The sequence below is a fragment of the Lipophrys pholis genome, assembly GCF_963383615.2.
Source record: "Lipophrys pholis genome assembly, chromosome: 23".
In the NCBI taxonomy this organism is placed as follows: Eukaryota; Metazoa; Chordata; class Actinopteri; order Blenniiformes; family Blenniidae; genus Lipophrys; species Lipophrys pholis.
Window position 1 is genome coordinate 1,913,971 of NC_137645.1, and position 16,677 is coordinate 1,930,647.

General features: G+C 43.9%; 1 protein-coding gene across 1 annotated transcript; it reads left to right on the forward strand.

The window, feature by feature from the left end:
- The first annotated feature begins 1,785 nt into the window (after positions 1-1,785).
- gtf3c3 (general transcription factor IIIC, polypeptide 3) lies at positions 1,786-9,019 on the forward strand. The gene is made up of 19 exons (XM_080493078.1): positions 1,786-2,003; positions 2,754-2,823; positions 2,976-3,331; positions 3,453-3,576; positions 3,649-3,840; positions 3,938-4,103; positions 4,185-4,332; positions 4,436-4,670; positions 4,748-4,848; positions 4,921-5,092; positions 5,377-5,579; positions 5,651-5,752; positions 6,486-6,618; positions 6,752-6,977; positions 7,076-7,130; positions 7,212-7,347; positions 7,676-7,800; positions 7,871-8,023; positions 8,102-9,019. The coding sequence occupies exons 1-19, from the start codon at positions 1,911-1,913 to the stop codon at positions 8,222-8,224; spliced, it is 2,913 nt and encodes a 970-aa protein (XP_080349204.1). The 5' UTR covers positions 1,786-1,910; the 3' UTR covers positions 8,225-9,019.
- The last annotated feature ends 7,658 nt before the right edge of the window (positions 9,020-16,677 follow it).

Genomic DNA, 16,677 nt, shown 5'->3' on the forward strand with positions numbered 1-16,677 from the left:
AGGATAAAATTAATTTCATTTGCTCTAATTTTCTCCAAAAAATGCAAAAAAAGTGAACATTTTTGGACAAATTCTGAATTGATATGAGTGTGAATCATTGCTATAATTATGAATAAAATCCTGTTATTGAATATCAAGTCGAAGTATTGAAGTTCTTATAAAGTTAAGGATTTTAAGTCATTTCTTTACCTCAGAAAAGGTCAAACATTTGCTTGTTTTCTGTCAAATATTTCTCAAGTTAAAGCGTGATTACAGTCAAACTGCTCAAGAAGTTTGTGAATTAAATCAAAATCATGTTTGCCCTCAATACTGTGGCGGATTACCTGAAAAATAATCCATAAACAAGTAAAACTCTTTAGGATGAAATATTGATATAGCATTCAAACTAAAACTAAACAAATGTCATGAGGAAGAACAAATGAAAGCCAAATATTTGTATTTTGCACATTTCCATTTTTTGTGTTACTCTATTATGAATATTTAAGATTTTTTTCCACTGTGAGCTAACGTGACCTTACTACACCTTCGTAGTGAGTGTGTAAAACCTGGTAACTCCAATGTGTTGTCATTAACACTGTTGTCAATAGAATTCCTTTTAAGTCCAAGATCTTCTGTTTGACTCAGGGTGAGGAGCATTTGATAAAATATTCAAAATATAAAGGTTAATAGGCAGTAAAAAGCTTATTGTGCTGGTTTTATGCTTTTACTTTGAGATAAGGCGTCCCCCAGATCCCCCCGGCCCCCCCTCCCCTACAGAATCAGGAGTTACTAGTGTTTTCTTTGGTGTGTGCGTGTGTGTGTGCACGTGCCTTATCCGCCCCCCCTCCTATATGGTCATGTGATTAGCCATCAGTGCCGCCATAGATTAAAGCCCCCGGCTCCTCGGCTGTAATGTGTGAACGCAGGCTTGAAAACCCCAGAAGACGATCACTGCGTCATCTCATTCATCCTCACAAGTCTCATAATGAAATTCTTCCCAGATTTATTTCCATCCTGCTTGAGTTTTTATGCTCTGGTCATTTTGGACTCACTACATCTTCACTTTTCTTCGTCTTGGTGTTTTCTCTTCAAATCTGCTGATCGATTACAGCCCCTCTAATCTATGGATCTCTGTACTGTAACTGTTATGTCATGGTGACAGTGGACTATGTTTCTCCATCGGAGAACTTATTTTAATTTCCAGAATGACTTATTGATACTTAGTGATCTTATTTTCTTAACTTGTTTTATTTCCCATGCTTTACTTTTGATATGTTGTGGATATTAGTCTTCTTATATATATGATATAATGGTAAAAAATTTAGTGTGTGCAAATAATAAATACAATGGTGAATATATATGTTTGTTTTTTTATTCTTTTAAGTCAGTTTACAGCACATTACCACACCATGACAGATTAGGTTGATTTCACATTTTTATTCATCCAAACATTGGATTTCCAAAAGAAAGAACAGGAAATGCAAAAACTGGCTTAAATTTAAAAATGGTTAAAGAAGCATAAATGGTATTGAACACAACAAGTTTTTGTGTTTATAATATCTATATATATACAAATTTATGAGCTGTGCTCGTTTTGTTTTTTTAGTTTAAACATGTTTTAACCAAATTTTATTTGGTGTAAAATAGTAAAAATGCCACTTTTAGTCAATTAAATCACATTTTGAGTGTTCTTTTGTTTAGCAAATAATTCATATTATATTAAAAACGATTAACCCTGTATAACCCACTTGCTTGATCGTGTTTGACGTCGTTGCGTCTGACGTAGTCGCGGATAACGTTGCGCCAGTGACGTAGCTTCCGCGCGGCAGCCTTGTTTTGGAGCTCCAGGCTGCAGTAGCAGCGGTTTTCAGCAGCTCTCCCCGGCGGACCGTGTCCCTGTGGCTGGCTGTTCGGCCCCACAGCGGGCAGACATGTCGGGATTCAGCACGGAGCTCATCGACTACCTGGAGGGAAGGATAACCTTCGAAGAATTCGACCGGAGGAGAGACGAGCGGAGAGCCCGGGTGAGTTCCGGTGTTTCGGATTAATTGACCTCCCTGTCAACTGGAGACCGACACCAGTGAGCTCCTCACACTTAAAACTACAAGAAATGGCTAAAATAACAACAGCAAAAAAGACTTTGCAGTTGCTAAAACATAGGGTAAAGCAGCTAAACTGTCTATAAACTATTGAAAAAAATGGCTAAAATAACTGTTCATTAAAAAAATGTTTAATAAAAGCGAAATAAACAGCTAATAAAAGGAAAACTGCTACCAAAAAACTACAAAAAAACATTCAATTCTTACAACGATCAGAAAGAATGAATAGTAAAATCAACTTAATATGGCTACTGATTGAACAACGGCTAAATAGCCTATAAACTATTAATAAAGGGTGAATAGCTAAAATTGCTATATAACAAGCAAAGTAAATGTCTAAGCTACCTAAGTATTTTTAAATGCCTAAAAAAAAGCAAAATAAACAACTTATATGGATAAGAAAAAAGAAAGCTGAAGTAGGAAAACCAACATAAAAACGATCAAATGGCGAAAATAGTAAGGCTGCTCAAAATAATATAGAACAGCTTAAATGGCTAAAAAGCAATAAAGTCTATTTAAAATTTCTCATAAGGCTAAATCTGCTAAACAGCAAAAACTGCTCAACGGGCTAAAGCAATCAAAAAGCTAAAATAATAACAAAAACATAAACAGCTACAAAAGGTTATATAGCTAAATTGGCTAAAAACTGTGATGGTGATGGTTCTTCTTCCTCAGGATGGAGAGGATGTGACTGAGGAAGAGGACGCTTTGCCTTCCACCTCGGAGCAAATCTCTGCCAAAATCGGTCTGTTTTTCATCGTTTTCACATTTAAAAAAGTGGTCAAACTCACATGAAGCGTGAATATTTCATGATTTATGGATTCAAAATTGTACACAAGCAATTTTAATGGAGGAGATGTTCTGAGAATTAAATGAAATGTGGCTTCTTCACAAAAGATGGAGTCAGTCCCGGAGTCCAGCTCGCCTTCGCCTCCATCCTGGGAGGAACAGCAGAGCCTCCATCTTCAGAGGAGGAAGAGGAAGAGGAGGGGGAGGATGGAGAAGAAGAGGAGGACACCCTGAGCTTCGTGGACGACGAGGCGGACAAAGACTACCATGTGGGCGAGGAGGACAAAGCGCAGTGGAAGGCGGAGATGGAGGTGGAGATGAAGAAGCGGCGAGGTGGGAGGAAGAGGAGGAAGAGGAAGCAGGATGAGGAGGACGGTGATGAAGAGGAAGCAGAGGATGTGACGGTGGGCGACGTGTTCGCGCTGGAGATGGAGCTCAACCGAGAAAACAAGAAGATGATGAAGGTGAGGAGCAGGGGGCCGAGCCGGGGAGGGCGTGTTGTGGATGGAGTGTGTGTGTGTGTGTGTGTGTGTGTGTGTGTGTGTGTGTGTGTGTGTGTGAGACGATGTGTTTGTTCGTTGCCAGGGACGACGACACGGCAGCAAGCTTCCCCGTGCTCTCCGCGGCCTGATGGGAGAAGCTAACATCCGCTACGCTCGGGGAGAGAAGGAGGACGCCATCGCCATGTGCATGGAGATCATCCGGCAGGGTAAGGCGACGCCAAGCTCACGTTTCCCGCCTCCCCGTGGTGCCAATAAAACCTGAATGTGCTTCGTCCCAGCTCCTCTGGCCTACGAGCCGTTCTCCACCTTAGCCATGATCTACGAGGACGACGAGGACATGGACAAGGCGCTGCAGTTTGGCCTGATCGCCGCCCACCTCAACCCGTCCGACTGTGAGGAGTGGATCCGGCTGGCCGACATGTCGCTGGAGCAGGACAACATCCGACAGGCCATCATCTGCTACTCCAAAGGTCGCTCTCTCACCCAGCAACGTGGGAAGATTTCTCCAAACCCTCAGGAGTTATTCCAAAAACTTGTGTGTGTTTGTCCATGTTTGAACCTCCGCAGCGATCAAGTACGATCCGACCAATGTGCGCTACCTGTGGGAGCGCTCCAGCCTGCACATGCGTGTGGGGGAGCACCGGCAGTGCATGGACGGCTACCGCCGCATCCTGTCGCTGCTGCCGCTGGAGGACGGAGAGCACTTCATGCAGCTGTCCAAGGACATGGCCAAGTGAGGGCACAGAGCGGAATGGCACCGCGGGTCCCCAGAGCTCCTGCTGACCTGTGTTCATGTGTGTGTGTGTGTGTGCAGGAGTTACTACGAGAGCAGCGACCTGGCCTCGGCCCTCAGCGTGGTGGAGGAAGCTCTGGAGCGACACCCCGACCTGGTCAGCGACGACTTCATCAACATGGCTGCAGAGCTTTACATCTCCAACCACCAGTACCACAAGGCCCTGCAGGTAGGAGTGTGTCACTACATCTGTCTCGTTATCATCAAGTTAACTGTTCGTGTTCGTGGAATATGACGTTTTATTTTGGAGGATTTCCTGTCCGTCTCCTCAGGTCCTGGTCCAGTTTTCAGGTGTCGTTCTGCTGCGAACTGAATCTGAAACTCTGGACGAGGGAGCGTCTGAAAAAAGGAATGAGGGGGAGCAGGAGGAAAAGAAGGACGAGGAGGAGCAGCGGGAGGTGAAGAAGGAGGAGGGGGAGCAGCAGCAGCAGGAGGAGGAGAAAGAGAAAGACAACAAAGAGGAAGAAAGTTCAAAACCTGAGGAGGAAACTCCAGCAGAGGACAGAGGTGAGAGCTTGGTGGGCAGCAGAAGTCACGTACGGGATGCTGAATTCCGCAGAAATACATTTTCGTGTGTGTCTCAGGTGGAATCCGAGACGTGGAGGTTCCAGACAGCGTCCCCGTGGATCTGAGGGCCAAACTCATCGTGTGCCTGATCCACCTGCAGGTCTACTCTCCCGTGGAGGTGCGCGGCGTCTTCCCCTCCTCCCCTGACGGAGCTGTCAGCGCCGAGCTCAGCTTCTTTCTCTCTTTACAGAATCTGGTGGCGACGCTGATGGAGCAGAGCCCCGAGGAGATCGGAGACTTGTACCTGGACGTGGGCGAGGCGTACCTGGAGGAGGGGCAGTACCTGCTGGCTCTGCCCCTCCTGTCTGCCCTGGTCATCTCAGAGAAGTACAACCTGGCTGTGGTGTGGCTGCGACACGCAGGTACCACAGTCACCGTTACTATCGCTTTATTTTGTTAATTTAAGGTAATATTCATGGTTTGTTTGTGCTAAATACTCTATTAAATATAGGAAGAACGAATAAATATTCTAAATGATAACCTGTGTTTCAGTATTTGTTACACTTTGTCCTTTTTTTAGTTATGTAGTTAAGTCTAAAGTAAACTGTATTTTAAAGAGCGTTTGTCTTCCTGCTCTGAGGTCTTACAGGTTTCACACCTTAAGTCCATTTCGACCAAAAATCTCCGTTCCTGCTGCTTCTTGCAGAGTGTCTGAAAGCTCTGGGCCACATGGAGGCGGCGGCAGACAGCTACACCAAGGTGGTGGAGATGGCTCCTCAGCACCTGGAGGCCCGGCTGTCCCTGGCCACCCTGCAGCAGCAACTGGGACGCATGGACCTGGCCCTCCAGGCTCTGGAGTCCATGTACGACACCGACACGCTGGCCCAGGACTCCTCCGCCGCCCAGAAGGCACGTAGCTCCCTCAGACCTCGTGGTATCTGAGGAAGGTGACGTACTGACGAGCCCGCTGCTTTCCACAGGAGTTAAAGCTGCTGCTGCATCGCTCCACCCTGCTGAAGACACAGGGACAGGTGCAGGACTACCTGGACGCCATGATCACCATGATCTCCATGCTGCTCAAGGTCACACAGGCACCTCGTCACTTCGGCCTCTAAAAGTTTTTGAGAAATTTTGTCATTTTAATTCACTTGTTGTTCAACGTTCCTCGTGTCTTCAGGCCTCATTTGACCCATAAGTTGGACAAAGTCTCCTTTGATCCTGACTTGATAGAAATGTGGCTTTCATTAAAAATGCGGTTGTTCACATGCTTTAAAAGGAGTCAGTTGAACGTGGGAGGACCAAAGATGTTCTCAAAATCTTTGAACATAAACACTTAAACATGTCGTCCCACATGTCTGCTGTCTACCTGGAGCAGGAAATCTATTGGAATTGTACGGCCTGGTTTTTTTGTTTTTTTTTCCTTCAGTAAATTAGTTTTTCACTGCTTTGCTCTGAAAGGCCAGCTTCCAGGAAGAAGCTCATACACGCCCTTACAGCAGAACAACCTTGTAATTTGACTCCAGCATCAGTCTCTTGCTGGCTGCTGCTGTGCCTGAAGGACACGACATGAGGGAATGATGTGATGACAACCTGATGTCACCATGAATTCAAACCTTATTTAACTCGTGTGTGTGTGTGTGTGTGTGTGTGTGTGTGTGTGTGTGTGTGTGTGTGTGTGTGTGTGTGTGTGTGTGTGTGTGTGTGTGTGTGTGTGTGTGTGTGTGTGTGTGTGTGTGTGTGTGTGTGTGTGTGTGTGTGTGTGTGTGTGTGTGTGTGTGTGTGTGTGTGTGTGTGCGCGTGTGCGTGTTTTTTCAGGTGGCCATGCAGCGAGCTAAAGTGTGTGTGCGCTCTGGAAACGTGTCTGGTGAGACTCACCTGAAGCTGGTGAAGGTGAAGGACATGCTGCCCGAGTTTGCCGACCATGAAACCGCCTATCTGGACAACACCGGTGTGTGTGTGTGTGTGTGTGTGTGTGTGTGTGTGTGTGTGTGTGTGTGTGTGTGTGTGTGTATGTGTGTGCGGCAGCTTCTCGCTCTCTGTCAACACTTCATCAGCAGTTAAACTAAAGTGTCCCTGCTCAGGTAAAACCAACGTGCTGTCCAAGGAGGACTGGTGGCAGCTGCTGGTGAGCTGCGTGCGGACGCTGTGCGAGGCGCGGCGCTACGAGGAGGCGGAGTTTATGGTGGACTCGGCCATGGAGTTCTACTCCTTCTACGACAACAAGCCGCACAGGAAGGTGCTGGAGTTCTTCGGCCTGTCCGCCACCATCCTCGACCGGAACTACTGCAAGGCGTACAACTACATCAGGTGAGCACACACACACCGCCAGTGCAGAAATCAGGTGAGCACACACACACCGCCGGTGCAGAACGTGTGTCCGAGTGTCTAAAGCTCTGCTTGTCCAGATTGATGCTCATGGAAAACGTGGAGCTTCCTCAGCTCTGGAATATTTTCAACCAGGTGAGCCTTGTTATCTCTAAAAGTTTATTTATTTTATTTTGTGCAGATATTCTAATATCTAATTTTTCTGTCCACCCTCAGCTGACGATCACCTCCCAGCACCAGCGCCACCATCGCTTCTGCTTGCGTCTCCTGCTCAAATACCCGGATAACCACGCCCTGTGCGTCCTCTGTGGACACAACGCCATGGTGTCCGGGAGCTTCAAGCACGCCCTGGGTACTGCTCGCATGCAGCAAGATGACAAACCGAATGCAAAAGACACAACAACAAAGTTAAAGCCGCAACAAGCACAAATGCTGAAGCTTCAGGATGAATGTAGCTGCCACTACACAAAGACTGACGCCACAGCATTAATATAAAAGCTACAAAATGAAGGCTCAATCCACAATTTGACTGTAAAAGCTACAACACGAAGGGTTAAAGCCACAACAAGCCCTCATGCTGTGTTGTGTTTCCTCCTCTGAAATGTAAACCTTTATTTTGAAGGCCTGGCGCTGACTGAGCAGCCGGTGTGAGCTTCCTGTCTCCCTGCTCTCTGTGACAGGTCAGTACGTCCAGGCGTTCCAGGCCCACCCTGACGACCCCCTGCACAGCCTGTGTGTGGGCCTCACCCTTCTCCACATGGCCTCTCAGAAGTATGTGGCCAAGCGCCACACGCTGGTGGTGCAGGTACGACCCGCTCAACCGCCGCGGCCGCGTCCCAGCGAGACGTCCGCTGACGATGCTGGTGTGTTCGCAGGCGTTCTCCTTCCTGTGGCGGTACCTGGAGCTGCGGGGAGAGTGTCAGGAGAGCCTGTACAACCTGGGCCGGGCCCTGCACCAGATGGGCCTCACACATCTGGCCATCCATTACTACCAGAAGGCTCTGGTGCTGCCGGCGCGCCAGCTGGAGGTAGCACGGCTCGGCGTCGCTCGTCCTGCCGGGTCTCCTCCGTCTCTTCCTCTAACGTCCACCGTCCTCTTCCCACAGGGCATCGCCGACGACCAGGTGGATCTGAGGAGGGAGATCGCCTTCAACCTGTCGCTCATCTACCAGGCCAGCGGCAACATGGAGATGGCCCGGCAGCTGGTCAACACACACTGCACGGTCTGAACCGGAACACGGGTCCAGCAGCAGAAGCTCACTGAGCTCCAGTAGGAAACCACTGCAGCCTGCAGCCATTCATGTTGACATGTGGTGGGAAGTTCTCATGGTCAGAGGGAGAGAGCGTCAGTGGTGGGAAACATTCAGCAGAATTCTCTATTTACATTTGTTTAAACACGTAATGGAAGGCAGGGAATGAATCTTTACTTTTTTATTCAGTTTTTAGGATAAATATGTTGAACTGTGAAGCGACTAAATAACAAATGTGTGATGCTGTTTTACACATCCAGGTGAGTAAATGTGGAGAAAATATATCTCATTAAGTTTTCATTTGATTCACCTGACAGTGGTTTTTTATTCAAATATTCTTTGAAATTTATATTTTGGTTATTTGAATATTAAATTTCCCTATTTAATCCAAGAATTCTGAGGAAAACAACATAGGAATTCTGAGAAAAGTTTGCAATTCATTCCTAGAAAAAAAAGTCAGAGTTTCAAAAGGAAAAGTCATAATTCTGTCTTCAGTGTCAAAATTTCAAGGAAATAAATCAGCATTCTGTCTATTTTCTTCTGGGATTCCTGAATAAAAGTCAGAATTCAGATGAAAAGTAAACATATTTATAATATTCTAAAAATTTGCAAACTTTGTGGGGACTGAATTGGACTATTTCATTAATTTAATTCATTCTTGTGTTTGTCTTAATTCAATCCTGTACTTTTGAATTTTCCTATGAATATAGTTTTTGCTTTTTATTTTGTACATTTGAATTTCATTGAGAAGATTAAAAGTTTATTTTGAGGTTTAATCTGCATATTTATTTTGTTCGCCATTCAACTTTGATGTGGATATTTGAATTTTATGCAAATAATTTTAGATTTATTTTGAGAGTTAGAATTTTATTATAGATAATAAATCTTTTACAAAATGTGTTATTACCAATTTTTACATTTCAATTCAAATTTTAGTTGTTAGTGGATTTTTAACTGCATTGTGGATATTTTTATTTCTTGATGCATTTCTAAGCACTTTACTTTAGCATTAAGATTTTAAGTTTTTACTGATTTTTTTTTAAATATTTTTCATGACTGACACAATATTGTGGAAATTTGGGATTTTATTCTGAAAAAAATTACCTTTTATTTAATTGTATTTTACATTGTGTCTTTATTCTGAATGTTTTGACTCATCTGGACATTTTATCTTCACATCAAGGAAGTCGAGTGTCTGATATTCAGCAGTACCATGAAATGAAGGACAATCAGTTGCCTTTTCTTAACAAATTCTAAATTCTTTGTCATTTAGAGCCTTTATGAAGCTGTTGTTTCCTCTGTTTTCACTCAGTAATTCAACAAAAATGCAGGACAGACTTTCTCCTTTGTTTACTGCAGGGATTAAGTCTGGGATTATTTCCCGAATGCGTCTGTGTCTCTATGCTGGAACCGTTCCTCCATGGTCACTGTATATCAAGGCAGTTCCAGTATTCAGTGTCAGTGGCCTGGAAATAGACTGACCCTCTGCGGCCCCCCCACCACGTTCATGCTCTGCCCTCCCTCCGCTGGGTGACACTTTATCCCCACATGCCCCCTTTTAAACACCCCCACCTTTTCCACATGCAGAAGAGGATTAGGACCACTATACACAACATATCTAATTGATTTTTTCCTCAGATTCATTCTGAGGAAATTGTCAGAATTAAGAGAATTTTGACAAAATGTGTTGAATTTTTATTTAAAGCTCAGAATTCTGAAAGCAAAAAGTCAGGGTTTTAAGTAAAATGAAAAATTGGATTGAAAAACTAATACATTTGTCTTTGGTGTCAGAATTACAAGGAACAAAATCAGCATTCTGATTATAAATGAGTGAATTTAAATGGGGGAAAAAAAGGTTCTTAATCCATTTAAAATGTTAGTTTAAAAAAATAAATATCCCAACTTCCCCCATACTTCAGAGGATTTTATAACATTTTCTAGAAATGGCCCTGACCCCCTCCATCAGGTGGGGGTGACCCCCTCCGGGGCCCCGGGCCTCGGCTTGGACAGCCTCGTCCTCCGGGGGGTGGTGGAGGGTGGGAGGTGTCAGATGAGTGGTTATGATGCTGAGCTCGGTCAGTATGAACTCCAACAACAACAAGGCCTGGGAACATTAAACCGAGTCCTGCGGGGGAAGCTCCGGGAGCGAGCGACCGCAGAGCAGCGCGGCGGCCTGGATTCCACGCCGGGATGGGAGCGTCGCCTCCCGGGGAACGGAGCGCGCAAAGCGGCGGAAGCGGGGCGGCGGATGTGGAGCCGTCGAGCCAAATAAATAAGATATGAACGCGTCTTTCAACGCAGCCTGGCAGCACCGCGGAGGAGCGAACCACGCAGGAAGGAGGGATCCGTTATTCGGGGAAACGGAGGCGCTTTTCGCTCGGAGCTCCGGCTGGACCCCCCGAGAGGCGGCGGCGCCGCGGCCGGGACTCGGAGCCGCGGATCCCGCGTGGGAAGCCGATCAGACGTCGGTGGAGACCGACCGGGCCGTGTCGATCCGCGGCGTCCATGATTAAGCGATTTGTTCGGTTGTTTTTTTGTTTTTGTTTTATTACAAGTGCAGACGGTCCTCTGAACCACATCTAAGGTATGTGATTTCCCTTTAAACTGAAAAATGCAATAACGCAATAAATGTGTTTTCTGCACGTGCAAAATGTATTTTCAGTCATTATAGGGTGGAAACTGGAATATTGAGGGCCTGACGCACAAACACACAACAAACAACAACAAAGCCAGCCCGTGGACCTGACACACACACACACACACACACACACACACACACACACACACACACACACACACACACACACACACACACACACACACACACACACAGACAAGGTGAGGAAATCAAATCAGGGCACAATCAGATCAATCCCAGAATAACAGCCCTGCTCATCTGCCCCCATTTCCTGCCTGTTGCCCGGTGTTTAGTCTTGTAATCTGCTGTGTCTGATTATCAGGAGGTCCTCATTGGGTTTCATTAACGCTCCATCATCATCATCATCATCATCATCATCTTCATCTGACCATCATTTTGGCTGTGTTGGTCTTACTTAATCACACAGTGAGCAAACTGCACTACTAAGTCATTCACATTTACAGAAATTTACATTTCTGTAAAAATAAAAAACGCTATGTAAATAGTACATAATCAGATTTTTTTTCACCTTTTTTGGGTTAAGACCTTTGGTTCACGCCAATCCAAGATATTTGTCCAAATACAGTATTATTACCAAGAAAGGACAGATTTCATGCACAACGTTATGAGGAAGTAACTGATTTTAGTAGCTTGACAAAAAAGAAGAAAAGAAAGATAATATACCTCAAAACTCTTAAAACAATCGGCTAGTGTGTGAGCAGAAGATAGTCAGCGTTACCTCCAGGTGAAGAGGCAGGGATTGTTGTGACTTGCTGTGTGGTGCCTCACTAATTCTCCACTTACATGTCAAAAGAATGGATACCTCCAAATAAAGCAATATGGTAAATCAGTTACTGTCGAAGCCATAAGGTGAATACCGAGTAAAGTTTTCCTTTAGACTCCCCCATTGTGATACAACTCTTCAAAAAGTAAAGCTTATATATGTCAACTTTATCATGTGTCGTGACACAAACTAAACACTCTTTATGAGACTCTTGGTAGTACTCCATAGTTCCAGATGATGTATTTTGCTTATGGGGTTGTATGAATGGCTCCAGTTTAGATTCAGGTTGGTGGTGTTGAAGTTGAATACTTGGTATATAATGAATACTGTACAATGGAGAAAAAAACTATAGAAACAAGTTACATTAATTAATGTTCTTTTATTTTTTTAAAGGAGTCATGTTCTTCAACTTTTCATGTCTTCCACTTGGTCTCGTTGGTCCAGAAACTTTGTAATCAAAGTTTCTAGCTTCTCCTTGATTTTCGTCATTTGAATATTGGATTATAGGAGCTGCATTCAGAATCTGCTGTGTCTGTGTGAGCTGGACTGGCTCCGCCCACACCTGCCCATCTTGGGAAGAGGAGGAAGTACTTCCTCTCGTGGTGCCATGTGTCAGAGCAGAGCTGCCTAATTGTGGGAGGAGTCAAAGGGAGGGCCTACCTTGATTGGGATTGGCTAAACCCCCGATGACACTACATAGGGTTTGATTTCTGATTGGCTGGTTGGAGCAACACACTTTTTAAAACCTGAACAAGCCAGGGAGAGAGGGGACAGACTGTCTTCACTTCCGGGGCGTCGGTCCAGGTATGGGGACGATTATTACTGTTGGAAAACCTTCAGGAAGTGAGTTTACCATCATGTGACTCCTGTGATCTTGTGACAAGACTCTGCGTTCCCCGTAATGTGCCTCACGCCTCAGGATTTCCGACTCAATGTCCTCAGTTGTGTCTGCAGACGAGTGGAAATGACTCCGATATCTTCACTGGGCCGTCATCACAGTTATTTTCCCAGGCTTGACAAATCTTCTCTGAAGCTAAAAATACACAGCACAATGGTTTTCTCAAGATGACTCACGGTTCTGAGGAAAGGAATATTTTGGGGGAAAAGTTGTGTCAACTGAAAGAGAATTTGTAAGGAATCTTGATGCTTATGTTGTTCAACCCGAACAAGCATCAAAGCCTGTTGACTCTCCGATGGAAGGCAGAACGAACACGGTAGTGACTCAGGACAAGGTGGCACAGTGCAAATCGAACCTATTCTACCGCTAAAGCTAACTTAACATCATGTGGTACAACAGCCCTGGGCCTGTTTCTTCTGAAAGTCCATAAGCAGTAAAACCTGCAGTTCTTCTGTCCCATTTTCAGATCTGACACCCAACGTCTTTCAGGTTCTGAGTTATATCGAGCTAACGGCTGAGAGAGTGGCGAGTGTTTGGTGGTTGTTTGGACGAGTGTTTGGTGGTTGTTTGGACAAGTGTTTGGTGGTTGTCTGGACGAGTGTTTGGTGGTTGTTCGTCCACTGTTTGGTGATTGTCTGGACGAGTGTTTGGTGATTGTCTGGACGAGTGTTTGGTAGTTGTCTGGACGAGTGTTTGGTGGTTGTTTGGACGAGTGTTTGGTGATTGTCTGGACGAGTGTTTGGTGATTGTCTGGACGAGTGTTTGGTAGTTGTCTGGACGAGTGTTTGGTGGTTGTCTGGACGAGTGTTTGGTGGTTGTTTGGACGAGTGTTTGCCCAGTGTTTGGCGGTTGTTTGAGGAGTGTTGGACGAGTGTTGGACTGTTTGGTGAGACTCTCTGGGTCTATGTCAGGGTGAAAGCAGAGGAATGCACTGAAATCCAAACTGGCTCAGAGGAATGTGACGGGTGTGTTGGGGACAGGAAGCTGTCGCCTCTGATAGGTCCGTCTCATTGTTCTCCAGTCATGCTGCTGCTATTTCAGGACTCTGTGTGTGTGTGTGTGTGTGTGTGTGTGTGTGTGTGTGTGTGTGTGTGTGTGTGTGTGTGTGTGTGTGTGTGTGTGTGGCGCCTGTTTTCCCACAAACACACAGATTTATCGAAGTCAGTGTGGCTCTGCCTGAACGAACCAGAACTCCTTGAAGTGAACACAGTCGGTCTCCGCAGCATCACAAGGTTCTTCCTTTTGTTCTCTCCCCGTCACATTGACACGTTCCGACCTTTCATTTACAGTAAACCAGGTTTGCGTCTCTCACGCTAAATAAAACGGCTGAAATCCTCTTTTCACATCAAATTCCTCACATAAAGGGAAAATCAAACAAAAGTCGAGAGAGAAGAAAAGCGTTAATGTTTCGATGTTTGAGTCTCTCAGTCAATATCTTAACTTGATTCTCGACATTTGTTAGATATGAAGCCTTTATTTTTAACATTTTAAACTTATTTTCACCGCCTTGACATTGATGTCTTGAATCTGAAAATGTCGGTTTGTTGGAGACTTTAATTCTTTGGTCGACATGTTGATGTTAGTCTCAAATATTCACCTTTGTTCTCAGACTTTTGTCTCTTTTCGATCATTTTTCCAATCTATTGTTAACTTTTCAAGGATTTTTCTACTTTCTACTTTTTTCTTCTTCTGTCAAAGATATTACATTTTTTTTATTCAAAAACTTTCCTTCACAAAGATTTTATTAACATTTTGTTCTTATCTTTGACGTTTTGTACTTTTCAGTCTGTATTTCATTATTGAAAAGTAACTTTAATAACGTTTGTTTTGATTTTCAACTTTACCATTTAATGCTATTCTAGACATTTTATCTTCTGGAAATATAATATAATACATATTATATTATATTTTGAAGTGTTTTTTTAATTTTCTGAACATTTAGAAAGGTTTTATTTTCTCTATTTACTTTTTCTAGCTTTTCTTGAAATTTCTGCACAATTTGTGTTTTTTTTTTTTTTTTTTTACTTTAATTTGAATGTTTTCTTTTAATTCCCAACATTTCAAAATCAACTTTCCTTATTTTTTTTGGTTCAACATTTAGTCTTTTTTTCTGAACTTTTTGCCTCATGTTGTGACATATTCCCACTATAAGTATAATATACTTCACTTCTTGTGTTTCTACTTGACATATTTCTGGACTCAGAATCTCCATTTGTTTCTGTGAATGTCGCTTTGATAACCAACACTTTTCTGCACATGTATTTGTTTTCTTCACTAAACATTTCAGTACCATTCTTGACCGTATGTTTCTATTCTCGGTGTTCTGACTTCATTGTGGGCCTCCTCATATTTTACTCTGAGTTATTGAATGATTGTATTTCTTCCCTGACGTCTCTGCTAGCCCTGCAGAATTTAGCAGATACTCTTTATCAGCCAAGAGAATTTAATGTATTTGACTCTAAATATGTGACTTTATATTCATGTGGTCGTAATATCTAAGTATTTGTAGTTAAGGACTTGCAGCTACCAGTTAACGTCTTATCACATCAGCTTCTTTTCAACACATTAACATGTGTTTCAAACAATTTGTGCAGTTTCTGAGCTTACATTAAGATATGATGTTATATAAAAATACATCTCTCAGAAGTCAGAGGTCCTTTTTGACCAAAAGAGCCATTTCTGCTTACTTTTCACCAAATTCAATTGGCATGGAAGTGCAAAATATGACTTTTAAACTCAAGATTAAACAGCTTATAAACTAAACAAAGAAAGTTTCTTTCGTAAATATTCTGTTTTGGGGAATGTGATTCCTGCATCCTATTTAGAGGAAATAAAAGCAAGATATTTAATTAATTGAACTTTTATATTTTGCGCACAACATTACAAAAACTTTTGATTGAGCCCATCGAGGGCTCGTTTTTATCACAATTATGACAAACCGACTGATTTTGTTTGTGCGAGTGTGATAATACCAGGGGAGATTACGCCATCAGTCGAAATGAAACTCAATAATTCTGGGTTTATACAGTCGTTGCTCGAATGTGAGAAAACTTGAAGTTGAGAATGCTCGGGAAAGTTTGAAGGATGGATGTTCACGGAGAAACTGGATTTGTGGGACAGCTGGAAGCTGCAGATTGAAGCGTTTAAGGCGGTGGATTAGAGCGACATTAAATCCCATCGTCCCATTCTCTGTTTTAATCCCGCCGCTGGATCGGGGACGACTGTGTGTGTTTCTGATTAGTTTTCTAAAAGCAGCGTCTGTTGGTCCAGCCTGCTTTTAATTTGCAGGAGGGGATTGAGCAGGCAGCTCTTTTTAATTTCTTTGTGCTGTTTCTGGCTTCTTTCCTGTTTTTGACCTTAGAATTTCAGAGAGTTTCACTAATAGTGAAGATGAGACGACACAGGAAGTGTTGCGTTTGTCGAAATTAATAATGGTCCAGCTATGAGGAACTGCAACTCATTATCGCCACCGAGAGCATCACAATTGTACTGCTGACATCTCAACCATCGTTAAAGTATTCCCTATTCACCATTTTATGGTTATTGTGCTGCAGATGGTGAACGATCTGAACTCCAGGAGCTGGAGTCAGAAATATTCTATTCAAATGGAAGTGATGGGAACAATCTTTCTCCAGCAAATCTCTTGTACGTAGCAGAAGCTTCTCCTCCTTTCTTCTCTTCTATTATTCATCTCGCTACGTCTCTCTCTCTCCCTCTCTCTCGCTCTCTCGCTCTCTCTCTCTCTCTCTCTCTCTCTCTTGCTTCATCGGCAGCAGAGCTAATTTCGACGTCCCGGGGGACGGCGAGCCTACGGGTGAGGGAGTGCATTTCCGCTGTACCAGTGATGGAGGGGGGAGGAGGAGGCTGAGTGTCGGTCTGATGTGGCAGCTGAGACCTGGTTTAATGTAATCCTCGTCGCCACGGTAACCAGTGATGCAAACATAAGAGAGGAGGAGGAAAATGCAGAGCGGCGGTGGCGTGTTTTGAAGCATCAGTGGGTCTATTAGCACTCAATTGAAGGTGTAAAACACTTAAAGTAGTTCTGCTTACACTTCCTGTACGTGGACAAATTGAAACTCAAGGTATATTTACCTCTTAAACATCACATGACA